The 15,966-nt window shown below is 53.1% G+C and overlaps 1 protein-coding gene across 1 annotated transcript in view; it reads left to right on the forward strand.

Moving 5' to 3' along the window:
• The window catches only part of ABTB2 (ankyrin repeat and BTB domain containing 2), a 169,713-nt gene that overhangs the window by 138,393 nt on the left and 15,354 nt on the right, over nt 1-15,966 (forward strand). Inside the window, exon 4 of the mRNA XM_024559083.4 lies at nt 14,312-14,464. Coding sequence (XP_024414851.2) covers nt 14,312-14,464 — 153 coding nt within the window. The remainder of the gene's footprint in view (nt 1-14,311; nt 14,465-15,966) is intronic.

Genomic DNA, 15,966 nt, shown 5'->3' on the forward strand with positions numbered 1-15,966 from the left:
AGAGTTCTACTCTGAGTTCCCTCTGAGGAGGGAACTGCTGTTCAAAGACGTGTGTCTGAGATCTAACTTGTCTCTTTCTGACTTTAGAACCCTCAGCCAGTCAGTCTCACCGGAGCTCACATTCTCTAGACAACTCGTAAGGTTTGAGGGTTAAATGAGTTGATGTATGTAGCACTTTCAGAGCAATACCTGGGAGTGTGCGGAGTATTAGCTGCTATGATTATGGACGTGAGCGTTTGTAATAGGCAGAGGGGACGTGGTGCCTTGGGCGGGCAGACAACGAGGAGCAGTGCTACAGAGCCAGGGAGCAGGCAACGTGGTGCAGATGAAGCCACAGAGGGAGGCGACCTCGTGGGTAGACACAAGGACAAGGCTGAGCTTGCGGCCTAGGAGGTCCTGCCCCCCGTGGCCCAGCTGCACGGTTTCTGGGTATGGCTGGTTCTTATTTGCTCCTCTCCCCACACCACACCCCCTCTCAGTGCCTGAACCCCTCTAAGACTGAGGGGAGCAGAAGGTTTCAGGAAGCCCTCCCACACTGCTTACTTCGATGCCATGGGGAGAGGTGCTCCTACCAAGATCCACCCACGCACAGAGCCCCCAGCCTGGAACGGGTTAGGGTGTCACCCTGCACCACCAGCCTGGTTTAGGAGGAAAGGGGCCCACGTGCTGGCTTAACACTGATCCAAGCCCCCAATTCCCGTAAAGCTATTTTTGCACAGGCCACTGGGGCTGCTGCTCAAAGGTTGAAGCCCTGGTCCAGGTGAGTCCTGGCAGAAGATACTTTGTATACGGCCCAGCTCTCAGCTGCCCTGTTCCATGTCACACTGGCCAAGAAGTTTCCAGCAAGTATGTGAACAGAACTTGAAAAAGCTGGAGTCAGCAAAGGTGTCAGCTCAAGGTCCCATCCACTCCACACCTGTGGCTTCACATACTGCCAAGGGTCATCCTGGAGGTGTCGTCTCTGCTCCCTTCTAGCTGTAGGACACGTCAGCTCGTCTTCTCGGCCTCAGCTTCCTCCTGTGTCAAATGGTGAAGGCAATAAAATGGCTGCTGGGGTCGGAGGAGATCATGCAGTAAAGCACTTAGCTCAGCCCGGCCCAGACATGGTGCCGATTAAATGGCGGCCGCCATCCTCCTCCTCCTCATTATTATAAGGGTCATAAACATGTTTAGATGACATGTTTGCCATCCAGAACAGTCTTTCTTCATTGATGTCATACACATGTCTCAAAACGTGGTCTCAAGTAGTGTTTGGATTAGTAATAGTACCACTAAAGCAATTACTAATCCTACTGTCGAGGTTACTAATATAACCACCACTCTACCAATAATTAATAATGCAGCAACTTACACACACCACTGCTAGTGATAGCCAGCCTCCCAGAGCACTTATTAACAGAGACAGAAACCATCCTCAATGCTTTACCTATTAACTGATTTCTCCCAGTGATTCTGTGGGTCAGTGGGGAAGGGGTATAAGGTTTTAAAGAGTGAGCTAATATGGTTGAGTCTCCAGCCTAATGAGGGAGGCAGAAAACAAGAGGGAGGGAAAAGTGAGTTCAAACCAGCAGACGGTGTGGAGGGAGCTGGGTGGCCTGATGCTGTCCTAGGTCGGCCCTCAGCCCCTGCAGTCTGCCTGGGTTCAACCCTAGCCTCGTGGAGCAGGGCGGCCTCCGGTGTGTCGTCTGGCCTCTGTGCCCTGGTCTGTTCCTCCGACCACGTATATAAGAGTGCCACCTCACGGGGGCGTTGCGGGGCTGGGTTAACAGACACAAAGCACTCAGAATAGTGCCTGGCCCACAGCACACATCCATCATCCCCTCTGCCGCCGTCGCAGGCCAGAGGATGTCTGGAAAGCCTGGAGCAGTTGGGGCGGCATCAGGACAGCCGGGGATTTTAACGGGGCCAGAAGAGACGGCCCCAGGAGATTGGGACAGGCCTGGTAGCATGGGCAGCCAGAGTCACAGAAGAACTCTTGTTGTTTCAAAGTGCGTATTTCATGACAGAAATGGGTCTACAACTTAAAAAACACAAAAATTAGATGTGTTTTTTAAGTCACCACTAGTTGTTTAGGGAAATGTTTCTTGGGGGTGCTTCCTGCACCCTCGGAGGCACCCTGGATGAGGGTCAAACCCAGTCCCTCTGTGACTGGAGCAAGTCTCCTCATGCCTTCTGAGCCGCGGCGTCCTCCTGTGCAAAGTGAAGGTCAGAGTGAGCAGTGCCCACTTCCAGGGGGTTCCCCAAAACCTGGGGCAATGCCCCCGACACAAATAAGGTGCCCAGCAAGGAGAGAGGCACCACTTTGCTCCTTTTGGGATGCAGAGGGGGGTCCCCCAGATGAGCACTTTGCATAAATACGAAGCGCCCACAGAGAGGCTGGGGGCTCAGTCTGAAAAAGTGGGCTCGTTAATCTTCTGCTCAGCTTGCGAAAGTATTTTCTTATCAGATAATAGAGATGATGGCAGGGGTGGCTTTATGCTACTGACTTGTGGTTCCCTTAAATACCATTTCAAGAAGATTTGCAACGTTAAGCTCTTTTCTCTCTTTTCCGCTCCTCCTTATTGTGCACTAAATTTCCATCTGTTTACCCAAAATGGAAGTAAAAGAAGTAAGAATAGCTATGGGGTGAATTAAGTACTTGTCTCCATGTGTTCCCCAGCCTGCACATCCAGTAACACCCCCCCCCCCCCCCCCCCGCAACTGGTTTATGCTCCGCAGTGCACCCAGGAAGCTGTCCCTCCCGTCCCCATTGCCATCAATTTTTTTAAATTCAAAGCACCTTCCTGTATCGGAACTTACCTTGCTTACATATTTGTTTACTTACTTGTCTTGCCTCCTCACCCGGCTAGAACGTGTCATGGCTGGGCCTGGGTCCCACCGTGTCCTCAGCACGTAGAACAGTCCCCAGCACATAGAAGTCAGTTTAATATTTGTTCAGTTAGTGAAATGAGCTGTGGAGCCTGAAGGTTGGACTCTTTGGGGTCAAAGACCATCATATGGGGTCTCTGCTCTGCCATTTACCAATTATGTACTTTCAGCAAGTGATTTAATTTCTGAAGTCATACATTTGAAGGACTGAGCTCGGAGTAAACTCTCCACACACGGAAACTGCTATTGTCAGTATAATTAGTTTCCACAAACCCGTGGAAGCACTAGAATAACTAAATCTTGTTTAATGCATAAGTAATCCAAGAATGATGATGAATTTAAATATCACATCTACACAGAATGCGTGTTTTCTCTCCCTCTCATATATACCTTCTTCAGTCCCCATCCTTACTTCCCTCTTAAGTCAGCCCTGACTGTAGCCAGCCAGAAGATGAGGTAGACCAGGTGTCACAAAGGACGAATTCAGCAAGGACTATTTTGGACAGACACACATACAAACTTTCGATTTATCACAACTTACCACCCAAGGATTTTAAAGAGCTCTAAAATCTGGATTCCATCCACCTATCGGTTCAGAGACCAAGAAGTCAGGCAGGTGTCCCGAGCCCCAGGCCCCTTGCTTGTTGGTTGGCCATAGGGCATACACACGACGGTATGTCATTGCCAAGTATTAAGCTTGGGAGTGATGTGGTCTGGTTTATTTTTACACAGGCTAGAAGTATCCCAGGGGTGTCCAACCTTTTGGCGTCTCTGGGCCACACCGGAAGAAGAGTTGTCTTGGGCCACACATTAAATACACAAACACTAACAAAAACAAACAAAAAATCTCATAATGTTTTAAATAAATTTACAATTTTGTGTTGGGCTGCATTCATAGCCATCCTGGGCTACATACGGCCAGGTGTTGGATACCCCTGATCTCGACAAAGCTTTCGTTTATAAAGCACTTTGAACACCCAGCTGTCTGACAGATCCTCACTTCAGCTCTTGGAGGGAGCCATGACCATCATTTACAGATGAGCGGACTGAGGCTTTCAGAGAGGGTGGGGGGCATCCAAGGTCACAGGTAGGAAGAGGCAGATCTGAGCCCAGCAGAAAGGTTTGATTATAACAACATGGGGAACGCACATGGTCCAGGGTACTATATCCCTCCCGCCTCCCAGGAGAGAGAAGGAAGATGCCAGAAGCCAGGTGTCTCAGCATCTCCTCTACCCAGCATGACTCCTAGGAGCCTCTTCCCCAACAGACTTGAATTTGCTGGTCCTGGGGTGGCGCAACCTGAGGGTGGGCATCTTTCCAGCATCCAGAAAGGAATGGGCCAGGGATTGGGGGCAGACAAGGGAAGTGGCAGTGCCAGATAAGAGGGGCTGGAGACAAGACAGGATCCCGGCCTAGCCGTTGACAAGTGCCCTCGGGCTGCCTGTTGCTTATGACTTCCTGTCCCATTGTTGGGCCCACTGGTCCTCACGGATCAGGAGAAGACGGAACCGCCAGGCCCTGGGCTTCCTTTGCTGGAGTGTTTTTATAACACAGTGGCAACAATCCTCTTTGTCTGCAGCCTTGCTGGAAAATCCCACCTTTAAAGGGAATTGAATTCGCTTCTTACAGGAGGTCGTTCCAAGGCTGAGCTGTTGACTTTCCAGACGCTGAGTGGGGGCAGGAGAGGCGCTCAGGCGGGCTCTGGCGTCAGGCTGGGCTGGTTTCTGGCCTGCTCCTACTTGCCTGCCCGGCAGCTCTCCAGAGTTTCCTCCTCCCACGAGACCAGCCACCTCTGACAGCTGTTGTTGCCCCCTGTTACTGCTTTCATATTTGAGATTTGGGAGCAGAAGGCTCTTAAGGGGTCCACGTGACCCTCTGAGCCTCCGGTTCCCGCCAGCCTAAGGGCTGATGGGGCCGTGGGTGCAGAGGCCAGAGTGTGGGCAGAGTGGTGAGGTGGGCCCACTGAGGGGAGCCTTTTTTCTACCGAGCCTGTCATGGGTGGCTTCTGAGCGTTTTGTGTGGGGCAGTTTGGTCTGTGAAAGACCCAAGAGGCTTTTTTTTGTTTTTTTTTTAAGAGCTGGACAAATCACCATTGGCTGACTGTGTGACCTCAGACACGCCTCCGAACCTCTCAAAGCCCCGGTTTCCACATTTGTAAAATGCATACTAATGACACCTCCCTTGCAAGCGTGGCTGCGTCAGAGGGGCATATATGCAAAATGGCCCCATGCTCACTTAGCACATAGTAGGCCCTCAGCACGTCACAGCAGTGAAGCTTTGCTGCTCAGAAGCCGATGCCACAGCCTTGCCTGAGGCTGACGCTGGGATGTGGGTGCAGTAGCCGGGTCAGGTCCTGGGAGCCTGCACCGTCTTTTCCTCTTTCTCCATTGGGTTGGGTCACAGCCAGTAGATGCCAATCAGGAATCAGCCCCTTTCACGTGCACTTCTGTCAGCCCTCAAGAGCCCCACACCTCTGCCTCCTTTTAGAAATTTCTGGAAACTCTTTACCTGACAGTCTGAATAAGTCATCTTTCTGCCTTAGACAGTGGGATGTGGGGAAGGTAGGGCTGTGGGATTTCACTCAGCCTAATCCAAACAGGAATTCCTATCCGGAAACCCTACACAAAAGCCCCCCATCCGGCCCTGCTGCCTAGCAGGTGTCTGTGGGGTAAATGAAGCAGGCAGCTAAGCCCTAGGGTCCCCTCAAGCCTGCCTGGCTGGCAGAGGCGAGTGCGGGGTGACAAGAGCCTGTGGGAGGGGCATGTGTTTGAACAGGTTGGAGGCCTTCTGTCTGGCTTCCATATGGTGAAAGAGTGTGTGGTCTCCGTCAGCCACCACAGACACCCAGCATGAGCAAAGAGGGCCAGTCTCTTGCACATGGCAGCAGTGAGCCCATAGGTGAGGTGTGGCCCGTAGGCCAAGGGAGCCACACCCCAGCACAGCACCGTGGAGAGAGCCTGCTTTCACACCACGCCATTCCGGGTGTGTGGGAGGCAGCGATACTCCGGCCTACCCACCCACTGGGCTGCTGTGTTAGGAGCTCTGGCCTGAGAAATGGGCCAGATGCCCCGGACCTCGCAGCACCTCAAGCCCTCCCTGCGTGTGAGAAAGGGTGAAAGGGGTGGTGACCGGCGTGCCATCTCCACCAAAATCTGTGCCATCCCGCCCACATTAGATGCCACCCTGGAATCAGGCCGTGTCCCCTTCACCGGGGCCCAAGGCCATGTTGACACATGCAGAACCATCTGCCATTGTCCTCCCTGAGAAGGCGCCATCCCAGCACCCTGGCTGCCCTCCCAGGAAATGCCTTAGCCCCCATCAGCCGACCAACCCCCCAAAAGCTGTTCCTTGGCAGAAAATTCTGCTATGAAATGGTGTTCTTTTTATCTGGGAAGTATTTTCTTTTTTTCCTAAGAGAACCATTTGCCAATACCCAAGAATGAAAGACAACTTTGGCTGGTGTGGCTCAGTGAATTGAGTGCAGGCCTGTGAACCAAAAGGTCACTGGTTTGATTCCCAGTCAGGGCACATGCCTGGGTTACAGGCCAGGTCCCCAGTAGGGGGCACGTGAGAGGCAACCACACATTGATGTTTCTCTCCTTATCTTTCTCCCTCCCTTCCCCTTTCTCTAAAAATAAATAAAATCTTAAAAAAGAATGGAAGGCAAAGGAGTTCCCCATTTCCTGAGCTCATTTGCCTGACTTAGAACATTCTGGAGCAAGAGCAGACCCTGAAAACACATGGGCAGCAGAGGGCTTGGCCCCCAGGTGTGAGATGTGTGCCATGCCTTCAACAATTCAAAGCGTGGGTCTCTAGCGCGGGCTCCTGTGCGGAGGGATGGGAAACCACAGTGAGCGCAATGGCCTCTGCCTTCGGAGAAAGTATAGTCCAGAGGAGGAAGCAGACAAAAAGCCGTGCAAATAAAATAATGACCATATGGGCTAGGTGCTGTGGGACTGCAGTGCTGCAGGGAGAGTGGAGACCTACCTCAGGGCGGGTGGGCAGGCGGGCCTCCCACTGCTGGGCGGGGCCGGCGTGGGCCGGGCAGAGGCTCTGGGCACCCTAACACCAGGGCGACCAGATGTCCCATTTGCCTGACACAGCCCTCACTTACGCCTGTGGTCCTGATGTTGTTGGTAATAGCACGCCATTTCCCTCCCAAAAGAGGCCCTGTGTGGGTGACAAATTATATGGTTACTGTGCCTAATACTCATCATCCCTAAGATGATGGTGAGGGGCAGGGTCTGGGAGATGGAAGGCCGGGGCTGACCAACTTGGCTGGGTGGCAGCGGAGCGGACGCTTCAGGAGCTGCCGAGATCACACCCCAGCACGGCCACTTACTAGGTGCATGACGCTGGGGAGGTGCCACACCTCCCAGCCTCAGTTTTCCAGACATGAGGGTTAAATGAGGCCATAGGTTAAAAATTTTAAAAAGACTTAAAGCAGTGCCAGATGCTCAGCAAACACTCTGTAAGTGGTCGTTGCCAGTGTTTTTCTATTATTCCTGGAGGCCCTGGGAGCCAGTCCCAGATGTCCCAATTGTCACACATAGTCAACGCCCCTTTCCAGTGCTCACTTTTAGGCTCTACTGGGGCCTGAGGGGTGACCCTTCCCCGCCCCAAGAACGGGCAGGGAAATCACACACAGCTAATCACGCCGTGGTTGCATTCTAAATTTATACTCATGCATATGTGGACAAGTGGAGCTTTATCTAGTGCCTCCAATCTGTACCAGATGAGCTTTAATAAGAAAAGTGTATTTTCCCCACAGAGAGCCCTAAGCTCTGCCTCTAACAGGAGTCACCTGTCCCCAACGGGAGATTGTGCCAGGAGTTAGGTAGCTGCAGGTTCTGAGGCAGCACGGCGGCTGGAGAGGGTGGGCCTGGGGGTCAGAGAAAGGTGCCTGCCCAGCTCCGAATCCACACTGAGCCAAACCATGCTGGTTTACCAAGCAGCTCTAGAAAAATAATTAGTCCAAGATGTGAACTGGACTAGAATGGCCTTCTTTGTGCTAGGGGTACAGCGTTGGTGTTACTCTCTGCAGACGATTTGGCTTGGTGTTAGGCCACGGTGGCTCTCTAGAAATCGTGGTGAGGACCTCAGAGCTGCACGGGAAAGCCGACCTTGACCTTCCCCACAAGATCTCTGCCTGTGGAGCTGTTCCTGGATGGGGGGCAGTGTGGCATCTTCGCAGGTTCCACTTGTACCAGCCCTAGCCCAGATACCACAGCAGGGAGGGGTGAGGGAGTAGCTGGCTCACAGCAGACCCGTGAGAAGGGTGACTGCACGGGGAAATCCCCCCAGCAACCCAATCTTGCAGTGGCTCCCACCGGAGGTGGGGCAGAGTTATTGGAAGAATTTAGGGCTGAGGGTGGGAGACATTCCGGCCACCCCCTCCTTTGATCTTCACCTACAACCATCTGGCTGGTCCCTGTGAGATTCCTGTCCTAGAGTAAGTATGCTCAGAGCTTGGGCGGGGCTGGGCTTAGAGAGAGATGGGGAAATCTCATAGGGAGCCAGCCTTTGGCACTGTGGACCACCCCAAACCCTCCCAGCACTGGGAGCCAGGCCTGCATCCCAGAGCCCTCTGTGCTCCCAAGGGCGGAAGAAACCATGGAACAGTTTTCTCAGGGCTGAGCTTGGCCAGGTCTCAAGGCCCTGCCCGACCAGTGGGCACATCCGGGGTCTGCCTGAGTATTTACACCCAGTTCCTCATGGGTGGGCACAGAGGGGACATGCCTGCTGGTTGGGGATGGAGGCACAAAGCCTTCTCATGCCTGGGGCTCAAGTGGCCCATCTGCCAACCTGACTCTTTCCCGGAGGCCCCTGCCCACCTAGAGAAAGAACAGAGCCTCCTTTGAGCTGGAAATTGGAGGCGTTTCCTGTTCTATGTTGTTAAGACACCGCTTATAGGACTGTAATCCCAATAAATCATATGCTTGCTGAGTAGGGCAGGGTTTATTTTTTTTTCCAGGCTGCAGGGACCTCTTAAAACCAAGGCCTTAAGAAGTTTATTCTCGTTCATTTTTTTAACAGGGAAAATGGCTTTTGCAGACCTGGTCCTGTTGAAGGGCCTTACGAGGCCATTGGCTTGATGTACTCAGGCTTATCTATGTGATTAATTTAAAGAGGGACACAGAGAAACTGAGTCGTGACATGTGGGTCTGGTCTCCAGGTTGCTGCTGAGCTGGCTCTGTGACCCCGGGCGAGGGAGCCGGCCTCCCTGGGTCTGTTTCCTCTTCTCATCCTCTTCGTGTAAAAGGTCCTCTTTTATCCGCGCATTTTCTGCATCCCCCCCACCACACCACGATAATAGTTGTTTCCTTTAATGCGCAAAGGCCAATGCTACCAGTTGATGACCCTTTCAAGTGGCTTTGTTTGGCATAGCAGGGACTGACAGGATGTTTGCATGGAAGTGTGTGGGGTTTCGCAGGACTTGGTGCGAGCAGGCCCCTCAGGATAATTTTAGCCCACCCCCAGCAGCGCCACACATGTCCATGACCCATGGCCCCTAGGTCTGGGGTCCTTGTCGTCCGTCCTTCCCCCACGCACAGTTCTTGATGGCCAAGGCCAAGCGCCTGCACCACCAGCGATGATTTCCAGATCGCGTTCGACATCACATTTGTTTTCTCTGTTCTGTGGGACGGATGGCGGGCAGCTTGCCGGCAGGCTTTTGCAGGCTTCCCATGTTTATGCCTGCTGGGGACAGAATTGGCTGGGCCTGAAGAAGGCTGCGGCCGAGGCAGTCTAATAGGACCAGATTCCTATAGCCTTTTTTTATTTTATTTTTTTTTTGCTATTATATATTTTCTCTATCAACAGATACCAAAATAAAAATAATAGTTAACCGTTATTGAGAACTTAACCATGAGCCAAACGCTCTGCTAAGCACTTCGCCTACGTGCTCCTTGTGAGGTGATCCTTCTGCCCAGTTCGCTGCTGGGGAGCTGGGGCAGAGAGGCCAGGTGACCTGCACCGCGTCACAGTCTAATTCGTGGCCGGTACACTGGGTTCCGGCCCGGGAGCCTCCCTCCAGGGCCCTGCTCACCGTACAGAAGATGCAGCTCTCGTCATGCAGAGGCTGTGAAATAAGAGCAAAAAGGGTTCTCGCTAAGGAAAATGTCCAGAAACACGGACTTAAACTACCCCTTCCTTAATAGAAAAACAGCCCCACAGAAGGTAATGCTCTGCCCAAGGTTACAGAACCAGCTTAGGTGTTTCCAGGACACTAGAACTTTCCCCAGTGAGGATGCTGCAGAGAGGACACGTCGGACCCTCAGATCCTGGGCCGGAAGCGTGGATGCAAACCACACGGCCTTCTAGAATTGGCCGGAATCCCAGCCCCACACCCACTGCTCCTGCCAGCCCAAGGGCAGCCTTGTCTTAGGGATCGGCCACATTTGTCTGAGGCAGCAACCCCCAAGTGGGGCCTGGGGTCCCAGAGACGTTCCAGAAGTTCACAGGGCCCAAATTATTTTCATTATAATGTGTTACTTGCCTTTCCCTCTCATCTTCTTACAAGGGTCCTGGAGAGTTTTCCAGAAGCTCAGTGGCATGCAGTTGTATCATTTATCACTCTGACGGTTAGTGGCATGCGAGCTTGTGTATTCAGATGTTTTAACATTTTCTCAGTTTTAATTTCTGAAACAGTAAAACATCAGTAGAAGAACACACACAAACAAAAGCTCTTGCGGAGGGGGTGGGGGCTCGATCATTTGTGAGAGTACAAAGGGGATCCTGAGGCCAAAGCTCTGAGAATGGCTGTTTGGGGGTAGCAGACCCAGCAGAGGGAACACTTGGGGCCAGAGGGCAGAACAAAGGGGGCTCCTTCAGCCCTGGCCCACTCCCTCCCCGCCCCACTTTCTCCCTGCCCCACTCTCCCTCCCTGCCCTGCTCTCGGCTCTCGCTGGCTTGTGCACTCTGGCACTGAAAAGCTTTTGGCCAAGTGCATCATCCTAGGGGAAAGGCAGGAGGGGGAAACAGCCTTTTTCTTGGGGCTGGGGGGAGGGGGGGGACAAGCAGAGAGATGCTGGGGAGAAACATCAGTCCTTCCTAGCATTGCCCCTCTGGAGCCCTTTCACCCTGGAGTTCGGACGCAGCTGCGGCCCCGGGGACTTTTTACAGGGATTTTCCAGAATGTCCAGTAAAGCAGGCAAGCTCTTCCCAGCATGCCCAGCGGGCTAGATGAAATTACCAGAAAGGAAATGGTAACTAAGAACACACAGGCCAAGGGTAGGATGTCACTGAGAAAGCCTGTGAATTGCTTGTCATTTTACCATCCCATGGTCCACAGGCCCCAGAGGTCGGGAGGCCAAATGGAAAGGCCCAGTGAGGTCAGTTTGGGGCAGGCAGGGCCTTGTTTGCGGGCACCAGCCACCACCCTAGCGGCAGAGAAACCACCTTGACCCTGGAGGGTGTCCATATGCTGAGACTGTTCATCAGTGTTCAGCTCAGGACACAGAAGCCGCCGGAGGTATTTTAAGCAGGAAGGCATTCAATGCAGGGAATTAGGCACCAATAGAATCATGGAACAGCTCAAGGTGGAGGTTCAAGGCTGTACCTCTAGGAGTGACTTCAAGGACAATACAGAATTTGTCTCTGGGTAGGGGGTGGGGTGGGTACTGCTCCCTCTGAAACAGTTCCTTCAATTGAGGGTTGGAGCCAGAATCAAGAATTCTTTTCTGTTGCTTTCAGTAGTACCTCCACTGCCTCTGGAGCACCCAGGAGGGTGGGAAATGGACACCAGAATGCTCTAGGAAAAAGAATAAATAAACCACTTCACGTCTCATGGCTTGGCGTAGCAGAAACAGGCAAAGGGGGGCTGAAGGTGGTCTCTCTGCCTCATCTTTCTTTACTAGATCTCATGCAGCAACACGTTAATGGTGAAACCAGTTTTGCATCCAGAATCCCAGCTGCAAAGGAGTCTGGGAAATGTACATAGTTTTCAACTTTCTGTGTCTTCTACAAAGATGGTGAAATAGAGGCCAACTGAGCCAGTCCCCAGTATCTGCCCACTGAGGTTATCGATACTGAATTTTTTCATGTGCCGAGTTTTAAGGGGCACAAAACATGACACCATCTGATTAGACTTCATCATTTCCCAATTCCCACTTGGATTTCCCCGGGTGCAGCTGGGAGAAGCCACTTCGAGCTTTACTGGCTGCACTGGGATCTTTGTCTTGGCTGTTGGCCACGATGGGGAAGAGTGGCTGGCCAGCCCACAAACTGTCTTTGTGTTTACACTTCATTCTCCAAGGCTGGTGGTTTAATGAAACCTTCCCCTTGGGCGGAACGACTGTTACAAAGAAGCATGTCTTTGAGTTTGCATTCTAACACTATCAGGTTAAGAATTGTAAAACCCAGAGATATTTGGGGGGAATTCAGATGGGCATTTGTAATCAAGAAAGATCTGGTAAACAGGGGTAATTCACAAATGGATTGCTGATCCCTTCTAGACCTTCTAGACTCCACAAGTCCTCACAGGGATGCCTGGCTCCCCACTCTACTGCATGAACACCGCACCCTTGAAAATTACATGCCGCTCTTTTCTGGGCAGAAACAGATAACACAGAACTTGTCCAGAACTTGGTCCAGAACTGAAAACTTGGACGCACTGTACTGAGTATGTGCTGATGCTCAGCCATACTTTCAGTCATTCAGCAAGTGTGTGCTGGGGGCCTGTTGTGTCTGGGCCCCGTGCTGGGCCCGTGTGGCAGAGCGGAGAGGAAGGGTTTTCCCTGAGGCAGGAGAGTCCAGTCAGGAGGAGACACGTTCATTGCTAGGGGAGAGAGAGAGAGAGTGCTAAGGGATCTTGGAGCAGGAAGAGATTATTTTCTTTGGAGAGGGGATTGGGAGAGGTTTCCGGAACTGAGCCTTGAAGGATAAATGGTATCTGGATGGGCATGAGTTCACACTCACAAGGAGGTAGGAACGGTTAGGGTGGGCTTGAGAGCCCTGAGTACCCTCTGGTCTGGTGTGTCCTGGTGAAAATCAAGAGCCAGGGCTGGAAAGTAGGCTGGGGGAAGGCTCTGGGCATCCTCAACAGCCAAGCCCGGCCAGGCCCTCCCGGCCCGTGGCCTCGTCCTCATCACACCGACCGGCACACCGGTTCAGTGACTCAGACCCAAGTAGGGTTTCTGAAATGGCAGAATCAGAACATCAAAACAACTTCCAAATGAGCTACCTTCCAGATCCCATCGATTATTTTGTTTAAACAAATAAGTGAAAACAGCCTTTGCCCTTAGAGAGAAGCTTTTTAGAACTTTGGAGTGACCTCTGCTTTTGGAGATCTGAACACTGTGACCTGAAGGCAGCTGGTGATTCCCTGCAGCTGATTTACTTGGGAGCTGGGGAGAGCGAGCGGTGGTCCTTTTCCTGGTCAGAGAGCCTCTCTGCATATGCTGGCGGTGACAGAGGGAGTGGCCTAGTTTAAAAGGGAGAATGAAAAGTAGGCATCGGGAGGGCGAGGAGTACATGAGGAGCAGAGGCCAAGTGTTGGGCTGTCATTGGAGAGAACAGCACCAACGGGCAGGGTTCCTGGTGGCCTTGTCCTGTGGAAGACGAGAGCAAACCCCACCTTTCCTGCTGGAACAAAGACTGAGTGGGGTGGGGGTGGAAGGGTCTGGGGAAGGGAGCAGGTGGGGCCCTGAGTGGCAGGGCCAGTGTATGGCTCGACCCCAGGGGACCCTCGTCATATTCCCTGTGAATGGTGCCCCCTGGTGACACAGTAGAATACCTTGTGAATGATGCCCCCCTGGAGTTTGCAACTCAGAGGCTTTGCTGAGGCCTGTCTCGTGCCCCACGCTGTGGCCATAGGGTCTTAATGCTACACAGGCCACCTTGACCATTCCTCCCGTAGCACAGCCCTGGCCTGCCATCAGAAGTAAGGTGGGGCCCACCTCAGCCCAGGTGCCGGTTGAGGACGGAATGACTATCAACAATGCCCACGTAGTGGGCATCTCATTTAGCCTTGTGAGAGACCCCAGAAGTAGGTGTCAACCTGTCTCACAGGTGAAGGAAACAGGCTCCAGGTGTTTGTGGTGAGGATGGAGTGCAGCTGCTAACAGCGAGCGTGGGTCTGCCGGGTGCTCCTTTGCACCCCGTACGCAGGGGCAGTCTCTCCCCTCTGCAGAGAGGACAGCCCGTCTGAATTCTTTGGGCAGGCAGGAGTCTCCTTCAGCCCCTTCTTTCACTGGCCACCCCCTCAGCTTCTGCTCCTGGCCCACAGTGGGAGTTCCTTCTGACCCGCGTTAGCTTCCATGGAACGGGACACCCTGGAGTTTCTGTGAGGAGCAGGGGCAGGTCCCCAGCACACCTCACGGCCTGAGGATTACAGGGTGACCAGCCTCTAGGCCGTTCTCTTAGAGTACCTGCTGAAGGGGTCCCCTCTGCCCTCTGGGAGCACCCCACTTGGGCTTGACCCTCTCTCTCTGCTGCTTCGCAGGCCCTTCATGCTGCTGCCCCCGCTGATGGAGTGGATGCGCGTGGCCATCACCTATGCAGAGCACCGCCGCAGCCTCACCGTGGACAGCGGCGACATCCGGCAGGCGGCCCGGCTGCTGCTGCCTGGCCTGGACTGCGAGCCCCGGCAGCTCAAGTAAGGAACTGGGGCTAGTGAGGCAGGAGGGCCCCCGGCTTCTGTGCCGGCCCCTAACTGGCCCCTCTGTCCCTCCATTTCCTGGGGCCTGGGAGAAGGCAGCGAGCAGGGACTGCAGCCCGTTCAAGCCGCTCCAGGGGCGTCCTCTGTGCATGCCTCGCCTGTTAGAGCCATCATTCCGGACCGTGGCTGCTTCCTGGATGCGTCTGCTGCAGCTGTAGTCAGATGCTCAGCAAACACACGTTTGGGCCGGGGCAGGAGAGCTCTCACAGTCTGAGTCTCGGGAATATGGGGGTGGGAGCCACAGGAGCAGGTCCTCCCCTCTCTTCCTCATGCAGACGCTGTGCTGAGCCCTTCCCTTCTATGTGCAGCATCTTGGTCCCTGTGACAACTTCAGAGAAGGAAGGGGCAATAATGCTCATATTGTGTTACAGATGGAGAAACTGAGGGTCAGGGAGGAACAATGATTTGCCCGCAGATATGCAGCGAAGTGGCCACGCCCCAGTTTGAACCTGGGTCCGTGCGGCCCCCAAGCCTGGGCTCTTAATTCCCTTCCCAATGAGCCTCAGGTGGATGGGTCTCCCGAAGGAGTTTCCTCGGGCTGTCCTTGGCCTGTGCGAGCTTTGCGACTTTTGGGGGTTGTTTTTTTGTTTTGTTTCTGACCTGCCCAAACGCGTTATAACCTCCTCTGTTTTCATGGCAAATGACTGAATCTCATTCTGGAGCATGAACTTTCAACACTTTGGCTCCAGGCCGCAGCTGCCTATTGGAAGCCAGTGGTGCCCTCTGTAGATGCTGGCATGGAGGGGGAGGTTCTGTGCATTTTCTTGGTAGGATGGCTTGACTGCAATGGGATTCTGGGCTGCTCCATCGTTTTTTCAGTACTTCAGGGCCTCACCAAAAAGCTTTGAGGGGAGAGAATGTAAAGCTAAGATCTGGAACTCGGCCACAACCACCGTTCTATAGGCTGAGTGTGGCCCTCTCTGTGCCAAAAGTATTCAACCAGCCCTGACTGGTGTGGCTCAGTTGGTTGGGGTTGTCCTGTAAAGCGAAAGGTCACTGGTTCGATTCCTGGTCGGGGCATGTGCCTGAGTTGTGGGTTCGATCCCCAGTCAGGATGCCTACAAGAGGCAACCGATTGATGTTTCTCTCACACATCAATGCTCCCCTCCCTCTCTTTCTCCATCCCTTCCCCTCTCTCTAAAAATAAATAAATAAAATCTTTTTTTTTTTAAGTATTCAGTCACATTCTGTGACCCAGGCCTGGGCTTCCTCCTTGGGCAGTCCCCTGATAGACCGTTTTGGAGGGGACTTTGTTTCCTGGCAACTGACAGTTACCAAGAGCTCAGAGGACTTTTTAACATGTTTATAGAACAACAGAAGTGTGTTCTTCACGTCACTGAGCATGACAAGGCCAGTCCCTGCTGATCGGACAGTAATTCCCAGTCCTTCCCACCCGCCCTGTCTGCGAGCCACACACCCACCTAGCACACTGCGTCACG

Source organism: Desmodus rotundus, chromosome 5 (genome assembly GCF_022682495.2).
Source record: "Desmodus rotundus isolate HL8 chromosome 5, HLdesRot8A.1, whole genome shotgun sequence".
NCBI classification, from domain to species: Eukaryota; Metazoa; Chordata; class Mammalia; order Chiroptera; family Phyllostomidae; genus Desmodus; species Desmodus rotundus.